The following is a 13858-nucleotide window of genomic DNA, read 5'->3' on the forward strand; positions in this document are numbered from 1 at the left end:
ACAATATTTTCGATAAAGAATTTAATGAGATATATAAAATGCTAACTATTAAAACTAAATATTATATAAAGTAATTATGTCATTATATAATAAAAAAGTTGTATAAAATAAAAGAAGTTATATAAAATAGATAATAAGTGAAGATAAAAAGTAAAAAAAATAATAATGTATTTTTATATCATAACTTGATAATTCAAATTAAAGCAACCCAATTTTAACCCGATCTATAAACACTCCTAATTAAATTAGTTCCCTTTTCTAGCAACCCCAACTTTAACAAATAGATTAACACTCTTAATTACTCGTTTGAACTTTTAATTTACATCTGTAAAATTGTCTCATTACTCGTTTGAACTTCAAATTTACATCTCTAAATTTGTCCTGACAGGCTCACACCGTGCGCTATACAACCTCTCTAGTTGAGCAACTAGGCGCAGTAGCCCAATTTGATTCCCCAAATTCTGTTATGCTGTCCTGAACTTCTGGAGTTGCTTCCCATAGATGGTGTCTAAGTGAACTTTCTTGCCCCTCCACTCCTTCTGTGTGAAGGATCCTGCTTAAATCCAGGGACTTATCAGTTAATCCACTATCTTTGCTACGTGCTTCATTGTCAATTTCATCTCTATAATTACTTTCCTCCTCGTCTTGTTCATTGTAAACTGAATTCCCTACTAATTCCATACTCCTGGGGCGTCTTTTCATCATTGGGCTTATGGGCCTAATACCCGTTCTTTGATGTGAATCTAATGGCTCCCTTAGAACCTTAGACCTGAAATTATTCTTGGATGGAGGAATTCTGGTGCAGAATACTTCTTTGAAGTTGTTAACCATCCCTCTGTTATATGGGTTGGTTTGTGGGTCGTACCGGTATTTAAAATTTTCGTAAGTAGACTGCAAATAAGACAGAATTTTCATTAACATACGTTAGAAAACCAAACTAGGAATGCACCATAGTTCTTCATTGTTTACTTGTATCCATATGATCCATACAGCAGATTACGTCATTGTTTCAAATTTAGAATAGAATGCAATAAACGATGATTTCATGCGCACAAAAATAGTGAAAAGTCAAATTTAACGTTTGAAAGAATTATGAGCTGAATGGCATTGAAACCTGGTTTGTGCTGATGAGGTACGAGTGGAAAACAGTGAGACCGCCAACAAACCAGAAACAAATGAAGGTGTAAACTATTAATACGATGGATGCTATAGTTTTGGACATTGCTTTCCAAATTGATATTTCCTCGGAGTCCTTGATCTTTACAGTGTAGACCCAGCAAAAGGCATGTACATATAAGCAAAGCAGAGTGGCAGAGAAAACAAACATGTAGTAGAACCTGTAATTTCGCTGCAACCATGTGCAACAACCAAAGGAAAAAAAAAAGAAAAAGAAAAAAAAGGGTGATTCAGCAACTTCCAGATTATATTCATATATCTAATAAAAACATAATTGTTTATTCATTCGGGTGCTGTTCTGTCACCTCCACGAACCAAACCAGGAAATAAAAAAAAAAACGTTGTTTGTCCTTATACATGTTGCATTGTAAGTGATAGCCACGTGCAAAATAATCATCAATTACATTTCTTTTCTTTTTTATTTGGGGGACGGGGGCAGAGGATAAAAATATGCATTCATTCAAGAAGAATGTGATCAGCATATTAAGTTACTAACAATGACTATAGACTTCTACAGATACAAGGAATAAATTCAAATGCCAGTATCGGAATCTAGGGCTATGTATATAACCTGTGTATAGTGTTCCTTGGATACCATAAATGTGAAGTTATGAAAGAATGGTTGTTACCAGTCCAATACACTGACCAACCCATGGGCAGTGATGATCAAATCGCTCCACGCAGTTATCACAGACTGAACAATGAGAAGCACGGAGGGGTCTGTAGAGCATGCAAGTATCACAATATTTGACTTTCAATGTTATACCATTAACAATTACATCCTTTGTTCGTGGAAATCGTGACAATGAAATTTGGCCATTGTTGCTATTATCAGTCCAATGATAGTCATCTGTCTCCGGAGGCTGAGCATTACGTGGTACAATGCCAGGATCTCTTGCTGAGGTCACTACAAGGGTGATCAGAACCTGAGAATACATTTCAAGAGTTACGACTAAGGAGTACAGTGGTGAATGAGAAAGATTGTGATGTAAAAGATCTCAATAACCGCATCAATTTTCACTCATAAGTAGAGAAAAAAATAATACTAGAGAATGGTGCACATTAGTATTTGTTTATCCATTTATGTTCAGATTTGCTCACAAATAAACTAAGATGGCTTTATTTAATTATGATCAAAGTCTTGGTACAAAACTAAATGCTAAAGTTTATATCTTATTCAGTGAGTATTTACGAAAGCAGTACACATGATCTTTATACCTGACTAATAATATTTACCAGAACCTATGATATTTTGCTTCACATTAAAATGATACTCCCTCCACTCCTCCCTCTCAAAACTCTGTCGCCTATTAGCATTTCTTAAAAAATAATTTTAAATGTACAGGATAATAATGTTTCACTTAGGGTTTGAAAGGAGTTCCTTTCAAAATATATATAGATGAATTTTGAATGCCTTTTGACTTTTCAGCCATTTACTGGTATAATTTTATTAAAATTATTACATCAGTAGTAAATGAAAATGATATGTACTGATGTACAGTAACTAAATACAAAGTTGCAGGCGCTTGCAAGTAAGACAGAACAAACAGGGAATTTTAAATGGAATGATAAATACAGGCACAGTATCGATGTTGGAAATGGAAAATTATGTCTTTTTTGCTTCAGCCCCTTGCTTCGAGATGAGTTGTCATCATCATCATTTTTATAGCAGGATTATCTAGATATGATTCCCGCAAGAATGTAGTAATTAAATCCAAACATGCTCATTATCTGTTCACATCTTCCATTTAAGGCAATGGAATAGAGAATCCTAGGATAATAAAAATGTGAAATTACGCTATAGTGCTGATAGGTTTTAGAGGCACCTCTAACAGATTGTTAGTGTGTTTGGATAAGACAGAAGAATCATTCACACATAAAAGGGGAATATTATGCATCGCTCAAATAAAATGAGAAACTACACATTTGCACATTTGTCTTTTGGATAACAAATAAATAGATACGAAAAAAAAAAGATACAGTAGTGTAAGATAACATGTTAGTGTCACGCATAAAGATAAAAAGAAAATAAAAATATCGTATCATATAAAATGTTGTTTAAATAGTATAACTCGTATAAAAGAAATAAATAGTCTCTAAAATTTAGTAACAGTCTAAAATTTCTTAACTGTGTAGGAGGTCTGGAAATAGAGTGGGCTTTCTTTTTGTGAATGAAAGGAGCAAAAAAAATTCAACACAAACTAAAAACCGCGAGAAAACAAGTGGATGAAACATCCGCCATTACAAAACTAAGAAGAAAATGAGTTATATGTATCGTGATTCTTTATTAATTATCGTCTAAGAACTGTTTACACTTTGAATATATATAAAATTAAATTCCAGATAAAATAGGCGATGGTACAGGGGGGCACGAGCAATTATTGAGTATATATTAAAATAAATCACGGTTTCATGGATCAATGAAGGAGTAAAGCATTTTGGAAGAAAAAACTTACGAAGAGTGTGAGAGCAATAAGTACAGCCATTATTGACCATCCGGTGTGATGAGGAAAATCATCTAACAGTTTCCTTGCAACCATACCACAGAACACAGCCACGGGGAGAACGATAAGAAATATCGATATAAATATAGATTTCACATCAGGTCCAAATATAAGCCTCCCTCCACAAAGAAATACCTGAAGAAAAAATTGAACCACGAATTCAGAAAGCGGTCGAGAACAAAGTAATGCATTATTAAACAGCAAAAATTCAATTATTCAGAAACAGCACAGCCTGGAGAGTTGTTCAATCTACACTCAGCTAACGAAACTCTACAATTTTTCTCTCTGCATATTCCGAGTCAACTCGGTGTTTGGTGACACAGAAAACTCGGACAGGTAAATATGAATCAGAGAAAAGTGATCGGAGAAAGTTGCGTGCGACTTACGTTACTGCCTTGCCAGACGCGATAAGTTCTGACCTGTGACGGAGCGGAGGTGGCGCCGGAATCTGGATTCGCCTGCGGTGGCGGTGGCAGTGGCGGCATTGTGTGGGAGTGAAGATCGCAATTAAAGTGGTTAGGCAAATGATTAACGAATGAATGAATCAATGAAGATTGAAAACTGAAGGACGCCACCTCTGGTCAAAGCCTCCCAGGGTGAATGAAAAGGCACATCTTCTCTCTCCTCTTTTAATTTTTTTTTTCTTTCTATTCCTTTGACTTTCCAACTATTCTTAATTTTTTATGCCTTTTTAGTGAATATCATTAACTTTTGACTTAAATGCACTTCTAGTTTCCTTATGTATTTTTGTAATTTTCCTTTTTATGTTTTGAATTGAGCCGTTTAATTTTTGAATTTTATTTTATTATATATCATATGTTAAAATTGATTTTTTTATTAGTTTCACATCTAAATATTAATGATTTTTTCATATCATCCGTGAGTTTTTACTTGATTGGTAGTACTGTAAACAATTGATCATGCGGATACAATATTTGAAATATCAAGTATTTTTAAAAATAAAATTTATGTGAGTTTTTAAAGGATTCTATGACAGAATAATTGTATTTTGTATTTCATTTTACTAACACATAAATATATACAAGAGAATTTTAGCAAAATTTATTAAGATTGAAATATACAGATTGATCCTTCAAATAAAAAATTTAAAATTACATCTAGACTAAACAAATTGATTTATATGATCACAGGCCAGTAATACGGGATAATAATTATACATATATTCTATTATTTCATCATGATCTCATTACCCCCTTTAAGTTGGAGCATGTAAATTACATATTCCCAACTTGCACAACAAAGAGGTGAACTACCAAGAGCCTTAGAAAAAATTTCAGCTAATTGTGCATGTTTAGGAATATAAGTAGGTGCAATATTGTTAGTGAGATATTCGTCGCGAATGAAGCGGCAGTCCACTTCGATGAGCTTGGTGCGCTCATGAAAAACTAAGTTCTTGACAATATGAAGCACTGCTTGACTATCACAATGAAGTCACATAGGCTGAGAATGAGAGATATCAAGACGAAGACCTTTTAACCATTTTAATTCTCCTGTTACAACTGTCATGGATAGATACTCGGCCTCAGCAGAGGAGCGAGAGATACTGTTTGTTATTTCTTAGTTTTCCATGAAATTGGAGAAGATCCAAGTAGAACAAACCATCCGGTAATGGACCTACGAGTTAAAGGACACTCGACCTAATTAGAGTCACACCAACCAGATAGTTGCAGGTTACAATCCTTACGCAACAAAACACCCTGTCCTAAATTCCCTTTCAGGTATCAAACAACACAGAGAGCAACCTCACAATGGGCCTCATTAAACGCCTGCATAATTGAGACAACACATGCACACAATATGAAAGCTTAGGTTTGACAAAACAGAGGTAAATGAGACAACCTACTAACCGCCTATACTAATCAAGATGAGGAAAAGACAAGTCTGCTGCAAGTGCCAAACGATGATTCTGTTCAATTGACACATTTGATGGCTTAGCTCCCAGAAGTCCAGCTTCGGCTATAATGTCCAAAGTATATTTGCGTTGACAAAGAAAGATACCCACAGAAGATCGTGCCACTTCAACACCCAAGAAATATTTGAGGATCCCCAAGTCTTTCATGTGAAAGCAATTGCGTAAATAGGCTTTAAATTCGGTGATAGCTTCATGATTATCACCCGAAATGATTAGGTCATCAACATACACCAACACCAAAATATGTACCCCGGGTCTTTGCAAGACGAAAAAAGAATAATCAGAAAAAGATTGTTGAAATCCATAATGTTTTAGTGCAGCAGACAGCTTGACAAACCAACATCGAGGCACCTGTTTGAGTCCATATAAGGACTTGTTAAGTTTACACACCATGCCATATTGCTGAGGAAGAAAGCCAGGAGGCGGCTTCATGTACCCAACCTCCTCAAGGTCCCCGTGTAAAAATGCATTGTGCACATCCATCTGATGTAATTCCCAAGCTCGTGTGCTTGCTACAGCTAACACTATGTGTACTATTACAATTTTACAACGGGTGCAAAAGTCTTTATGTAATCAATCCCCTTCTTTTGATGATTGTCAAGAATTGCTAACCGTGCTTTGAACTGTTCTACACTTCCATCAAATTTATGCTTTATTTTGTACACCCACGTGCAGCCAAGTGCTTTCTTTCCTGGAGGCAATTGTGTGATTGTCCAAGTTCCATTGGTCTCAAGTGCATGTATCTCACTTTTCATTGCATTTCTTTACCGACTGCCTTTCACCGCATCAATATAAGTGACTGGCTCTTTTTCCTGTGAAATGTATGCAAGAAAAGCACGATGTGCGAGAGAAAAATGGTCATAATTCACATAATCAGTTATGGGATCGGGTGCACTTGAGTTTGCCTTTGAAGAGGGTAAACAGTTGGATGAGCTCAATCTTTTGGTAGTATTTGTCACATAATCTTGCAATCGAGTAGAAGGTTGTTTGGTTCTATGTCCTTTACCCAATAATGGCTCGGTTGGTAATATAGATGGAAACAATGTATCTTGTGTATCCATATTTTGTAGAGTAACACATTGTTCATTGAACCCTACATCTGGCTCACCCTCTCTATCATCCATTGTCATATCACCACTTTCTTCAGTACCTCCTGTGTGATCCGTTTCTTCTACACCATGAGTCACATCATCAACAATTTTTTCACAACTCCAATTTTTAGGAGGAGCATCTTTTCTAATAATAACATCAATAGAAAAAGGATACTTAGTCTCAACGAATTCAACATCTCGAAAGACAAAAATCTCTTTTGTTTCTAAGTCAAACAATTTCCACCCTTTCTTGTCATATAGGTAGCCAATAAACACAGACTTCTTACTCCTACTTGCAAATTTATCACTATTCCTTCTTTGATTATGGGCGTAACATAAAGAGCCAAATATGTAGGTTGCTGCCCATGTAGCATCTCATATAGAGTTTTTCCATTAAAAACCGTGGAAGGAGTTTTGTTGATCAAATATTTGCAGTTAAAATACATTCCCCCCAAAACTTAATAGGAAGATTACCTTGAAATCTTAGTGCTCAAACCACATTCAAAATATGTCTATGTTTTCGTTCTACTCTCCCATTTTGTTGGGGTGTTCCAGTGCAAGATGTCTGAAAAATTATTCCACGATCAAGAAAATATCTTTTCATGCATGTGAATTCTGTCCCATTATCACTTCTAAATATTTTGACTTGTTTATAAAACTACCTCTCAAGCAGAGCAAAAAAATTGTGAAGCATGATCGATACTTCTCTGTTTATCAGCTAATAGGTATACCCATACAACACATCAATAATAATCAACTATTGTCAGAAAATAAATAACACCACAAGTAGAAGGAGTTCTATATGATCCCCATAAATCACAATGAATTAATTCAAATGCACTATTGGTTTTATGTTCACTCAAAGGAAACTTCTCTCTAGTCTATTTGGCTCTAAAATGGACTTCACATGTTTTATTCACTACATTGCTATCTTTGTGTTTTCTAACCTTAGGAATCAACTGGGTGATCTTCAAGGAAGGATATCCCAACCGTTTGTGCCACAAGTCTATAAAATGCAAACCATTAGTTTTGTAAGCTCTCATATTTCGAATTCCTTTGAAGAAATAGAGTCCATCCCTTCGTTCACCTGCTCCAATCAGCGTCCTCGAAATACAGTCCTACACAACACATAACTTATCATCGAATTGAACAACACATTTCAATTCATCCATCATCTGTGAAATAGATATCAAATTGCAATTCAATTTAGGCACATAGAGAGCATTAGTAAGTTTTAAGCCTTCATCTAGCACCATGCTTCCTTCTTTAATCGTTATTGTTTGTCCATTAGGAAGTCCAATTGGACAACTTTGAATATCTCGTAGTTCATCCATATGATTCAGGTTTCCAGTCATTTGGTTGGAAGCCTCTGTGTCAATTATCCATGTATTGGTATCATGATCACCTGTCATCTTGTCATTAGAGTTTATTTTCTAAACATTTAGTAATTCTACCAGCATTTACCACTGCTCTGTAGTAAGCTCAGTTAAACCTGAACTGTCTCATTTTAAGATCCTGGTGTCTGCACTTGTTTCACCACTGTGCATAGCATTTGCACGCAGTGTTCCTCATTTTCCTCATCCAGTTTTTGGGTTGTCGTTGGAATTCAATTCATATGGTGATGAAGTCTTCTTCACCATCTTATGTTATTCTTGCTTATAAGACTCATTCTTAGAAACCTCCTCTTCATGATAACTCATTGTCACTAAATTTCAAACAAAACTTGTTGACTTTGATACCATAAAGGATTCTATGACAGAATAATTCTGTTATGTATTTCATGCTTTGCTAAAACATAAATATATACATGAGAGTTACAACAAAATCTCCTAAGATTGAGTTATACAAATTGATTCTTCAAATAAAACTCTTAAGATTATGTCTAAACTAAACAAATTGATTTACATGATCACAAACTAATAATATGAGATACTAATTGCACACAAATTCTATTATTTGATCATGATGTCATTAGTTTTTTAATCTCCTTTATTCGTATTGTATTTATTTGTGATATATTGGAATAATTTCAAAGATAGAAGTATGACTTCTTACTTATGTCAGCCTATTAATTTAGAGATGATCAATATATGGAACTTTTGTTACAAATTGGATTTTTTGGTAAGAATATGAGAATCCACAAAATGATTAATTCTATCAAAAATTATAAAATTAAAAGAGTAAACAATATTTAAAATTTATTAATTAGTATTTTTATTTCGATATCAAGAATTTGAAAGTTAATACAATAATATTAATTTGTCCAGCATTATTATATAAACCAAGTCAAAATAATTAATTTGAAAACATTGTAGTCTACATCAATGAGTATACTTTTTTTATCCTACCGTGACATTTTGGTAAGGTATGCAAAATACTCAATATAAATTCATGCTATATAAAGTCCAATACTAGTAAATAATCCAGTCGGTAAAAAATATTCCCAGTAACATTGACTCAGTACACAACCAAAAATAAAGTAACTATGTCAAGGTTTTATACCAACATAAAGTCCGTTTGATAACTCACAATTAATAAATGCTAACATGATGCATTTCAGAATCATTATTCAAAAAAATAAGACCGAGAACATGCATCTTGCGGCGTCAAATTCTTGGCTTTGATAACCTCATACCATTCTGTAGTAACATATCTTTCGTCATCCCTCATCTCCTGGTTCTGCCTACCAGGTTGCATTCATAAACATCACAATCACATTCATGATCTTCTACATAAATTTTTTCTTTAGTCTTTGGAATGAAATCATTTATGATATGTGCAGGTTATGAATGGGCTGTAATAAGGTAAAAATCTTTATGAAAGTAACCAACTTATAATATAGTGAACATATGGTCGAGCAAATTGTAACCAATATTTTTGTTCTATTGTGGAAATAAATTCTTTATCTTATGAGTGTTGCTGTAGGTGCTACTTGATCTTAATTTCCAGGTGCCAGTTTAAGATATATATATATATATATATATATATATATATATATATATATATATATATATATATATATATATATATATATATATATATAAGCAATAAAACCAATATTAGGTGTCTTAATTTGGTGCTTTCACGAGTTCATATATCAAAACTAGATGTTTTATATAGAATGCTATTTTGCTGCCATCTATAATGATCCAAAATTGTTTTGAATGACATTGTCTATTGAATCAGTTAAATTTGATATCACTTATTTGATGGACTAAAGGTATATATATATATATATGAATCGGAGACTATGTCACGAGATTTCAATGAGTTAAATCCCTTAATAATGGACTAAAGGTTTTAATTTATAAATTATAAATCCATATTTAAATGGTTGGTTTTGGTTTTGGTTTTGACATTAAATAATAATAAACTGTAAATATGCAGAATCTAAGGAGTCAATCTATCAATATTTCTCTCAGTAGGGTCAGTTGTCACTTACTATATCCACATAGGGATTCCAGTAATAATACTTACTAAACACATAAAGATCGATCCACATTAAACTAGACTTAAAATAAGTTTTAAAAGAATTTTTTTATGAACCTTTTTACTAACATATGTAATCTTTTTATCAATATATAAGGTCTTTTTTATTTTATAAATACTAATGACAAATATTTTTTCACTATTGGACCTAAAAGGTAAGCTTTAAGGAGTTGTTATTGGCCTCTATATTTCTTCAAAATTTTAAGATTATCTCTTCTCGAAAAGTATTATAGAATTGTGTTTTCGCTGCATAAAAGGGGTGTAAATTTTTTACAAATTATGCACAATATTCGCACCCTCTTTTATGTAGTGGAAACATGATATCATAATGCTTTCGAGGGAGAAAAAAACATACATAGCAGAATTATGATTTTGTTTTGCAAGGGAGTTAAAACATGACAATACTACAAAAGTGTAATTTCATTGTACAATGCAATTTCATTTAGTATTTTTTCAGAGAAAAAAATGTACAATGAAAATGTGAAATTTCGTACAATGAAATCATGATTCTTATGCGACAGGTTGTTGATGCACAACGAAATCATAGGTTTTCGTTGTGCAATGAGCTATTGTTGTATAACGAAATTGTGATTTCATTATATATCAACACATAAAAAATAATAAAATCATGATTATGTTGTTCAAAATTTCATAATAGAATTATGATTTCGTTTGATTAAAAGAAAAATGTCTAACATGGTAATGTAAAATCGTAATGTAAATACCTTTACAATTAGTTTATAGAGAAAAATAACAAAAAATTATTTATTACCCGGGCAACGCTGGGTTGATTAACTAGTTGTATCCAAGAGAGGGTGTATACGAAGTGAACATTGTTTGCTACGTGCTTCATTGCGAAACCCCTTTCTCTGTAATCACTTAAAGTGAACTCAATCCTAATTCCATATTTTCCGGGGTTCTTTCCATCAACGGCCTAGCCCTAAAATTGATCTTGGATGGAGGAATTCTAGTGCAACATATTTCTTTGAAGTTGTTAATTATCCCTTTGTGATATGAGTTATCTTTTGGGAGGGCGAGTCCTGGTGCAGCGGTAAAGTTGTGCCTTGGTGACTTGTTGGTCATGGGTTCGAATCCGGAAACAGCCTCTTTGCATATGCAAGGGTAAGGCTGCGTACAACATCCCTCCCCCATACCTTCACATAGCGAAGAGCCTCTGGGCAAGGGGGTACGAAGATATGAGTTATCTTTTGACTTACATAGGTGTACTTAGCATGTTCGTAAGTAAACTACACATAACTCACATAAGTGATAAGAGAATGATTTTCATTAGAAAACCAAACTACAAATGCACCATACTATCTCTCCTCTCGTAACAAAGCATGTCGATGGCCGATGAGGTGCTGACAAAGACAATGTATCTTAGTTTAGCCATTTTGTTTTGTAGCCATACAACAAAAATTTATATTAATCTTACTGAGTAACCTGAACTCAAATTTTTGCCAAATAGTTTATCATTTTTATTGAATATTTTTCTCATTGTTTTATAAATCACACTGGATCGACTTGTTCGATCCGGAACCAATCTAGTGATTAGTTCGTTATTTTCCAAAAATCTGGCTCATCTCAGAATAAGTGCAAATTAAAAATCAGTTTAAACCAGTATTAAAAAATTCAATTTTTCGTTTTTATTTATAAATTTAGTTTAAAATATTTTAAAGATAAATAAAAATACAGATTACACAATGGCATACATTATTTTAGAAATTATTATTAAATTTTATCTCATAAAAACATATCATTTTTGTTACGAGAATCCAAAGTTGGCACTTGTGCCAACACTGTCTGGGAAGTTAATTGTATTCGAACTATTGTTTTTTGTCTGCAATAATGTCATTCCTTGTTGCCTCATTGAGGCCAGGATCAGGCAGGTACTTTCGTCAAAGAAAATGGCACCACCGTTGCTTAACAATGACAGTTTCAAGGAACCTGAATTAATTAATTATTCACATCTGAATGTGATTGTGCCAGAACGAATTAAAAGAGTTCATAATACCAGCACCCCTTTTAGATTATGTAGTTACTACTATATGTGTGTCACATTGCCACGAATTCTAATAATCTCGTTTTAAGCAGAAGAATTAAAACAGATACGTACTAAATGTATAACCATCTACAAGATTGACACACTAGGTAAAATCCTATTGTTTTTATATTTGAAAGAATGGTCTATTAATGAAAAGATTCATTTTCGATTCATATAATGTATAAAATCATATTCTTTTGAATCAATGACTATCATATATTCTAAGCAAAATTAGACTCTATTTTAATAGATTGAAAGACATACTTAATCTCATGTCCGGAAGAAAAAAAGAAGTTAATAGCCTTAACCTTTTCTGCCAAAGTGCCAATTACAAATCCAATTTGTGGTCTATGATTAATTAATCCAATCAACGATCTCTAACAATCCCAGTGACTGATCCAAAATGGCAGCTAGCTAACTCTAATTAATTAACTAACGATCTCATTAATATTATTGTCCCTATGGTGACTATGCCCTTCTTGTCAGTGTGTGCAACAATGAATAACTGTAGTACTGTATAGTTCTTGTACTCATTGATTGGCGATTCGGGATTAGGAGGCAAATCCCTAATTTCTTGACTTCTTAAAATTGTGCTACAGTTTAGTTGACATCATGAAATACTATCAGTAGTAATAATATTATTTAATTAGCAATAAGGTGTGGTTTACACTTTACAGTACAAAACTACTGTAAGATTAACTTGTTGGAAAAAATTTAAGTCTCAGATAGACTAAAAATAAAATTAAGTTAGAATATATAAGTGAAGGATAACTTTTACCCTTTGAGTTAATTTTTAGAATTGAATTAGACCTAAACTTAAATTCTAAGATTTTAAGATGTTAGTAGAATTGAGTTAGACATAAAGTATACTCTAAGATTTTAAGATAACTAACAAACATTCTATTATCACAGCCATAAAACTTAGGAGTGCACTTTGTTGAGTGTAGGCACCAGAAAATTACCAAGTGGCACCATTTGTGTGGCCCAGGTGGCATTCAATTATTCACAGGAACAAGGATTAAAAGGGTTACGTTACCTTGAGTCATGTTGGGGGCGATTCATGATTCATGAATGAAAGAAATGAAGGAGTTGTCCTAAATTGATCGAGGCATTTAATTCCATGAAAGGCATTTCCACGGCTGACATTGAGATTGAGATGAGCTTCATGTGAACTGTACGTGGAACGTGTCTGGTGGAGGGTCCACCCCCCATCATTGCGTAAACAAAATAGACTTCAAGTTCAAGCCATGATAATTATAGGGGCTAGGGTTACACTTCCTTATAAATTTCATATGAATTTGTATAAATGTGTGGCTTTGGAATTTTTTTGCTATAAAACCCTATATACAAGGAAGAATATTGTGTGAATTTTAAAATTTTGGGATATAATATGAATATCATATATAAGGGGTATGGCTGTGTGGTGTTTTACTAGGAAGATTGAAGTGGCTTGGAACACTAATAGTAATAATTTATGAGTCCCGATTTTTGACATACATAAGTTTTAAAAATTAGTTAAATATTCTTATTTTCTTTTTATTTATCTCATCATCATGTCAAATCATATCATTTATCATATTTATATTTTTTTAATTTCTTTTTTAAGGTGTCAATTAGCATA

The 13858-nt window shown here is 33.2% G+C and overlaps 1 protein-coding gene across 1 annotated transcript; it reads right to left on the reverse strand.

Moving 5' to 3' along the window:
• Positions 1–281: 281 nt before the first annotated feature.
• On the reverse strand, positions 282–4484 carry LOC100788304 (probable protein S-acyltransferase 5). The gene is made up of 5 exons (XM_003524426.5): positions 4067–4484; positions 3633–3815; positions 1806–2102; positions 1115–1348; positions 282–891 (listed from the first exon to the last, which is right to left on the reverse strand). Exons 1-5 carry the CDS (start codon positions 4163–4165, stop codon positions 403–405), a joined length of 1302 nt encoding a protein of 433 aa, XP_003524474.1. The 5' UTR covers positions 4166–4484; the 3' UTR covers positions 282–402.
• Between the last annotated feature and the right edge of the window lie 9374 nt (positions 4485–13858).

Source organism: Glycine max, chromosome 5 (assembly GCF_000004515.6).
Source record: "Glycine max cultivar Williams 82 chromosome 5, Glycine_max_v4.0, whole genome shotgun sequence".
Lineage (NCBI taxonomy): Eukaryota > Viridiplantae > Streptophyta > Magnoliopsida > Fabales > Fabaceae > Glycine > Glycine max.

Excerpts from the sequence above, each read along its gene's own strand:
- LOC100788304 (XM_003524426.5), bottom strand. The coding sequence starts at position 4,165 with ATGCCGCCACTGCCACCGCCACCGCAGGCGAATCCAGATTCCGGCGCC. Across the intron at positions 3,816-4,066 it reads GCGTCTGGCAAGGCAGTAAC|GTATTTCTTTGTGGAGGGAG; the intron begins GTAAGTCGCACG and ends TTTTTTCTTCAG. Across the intron at positions 892-1,114 it reads ACCTCATCAGCACAAACCAG|TCTACTTACGAAAATTTTAA; the intron begins GTTTCAATGCCA and ends TCTTATTTGCAG.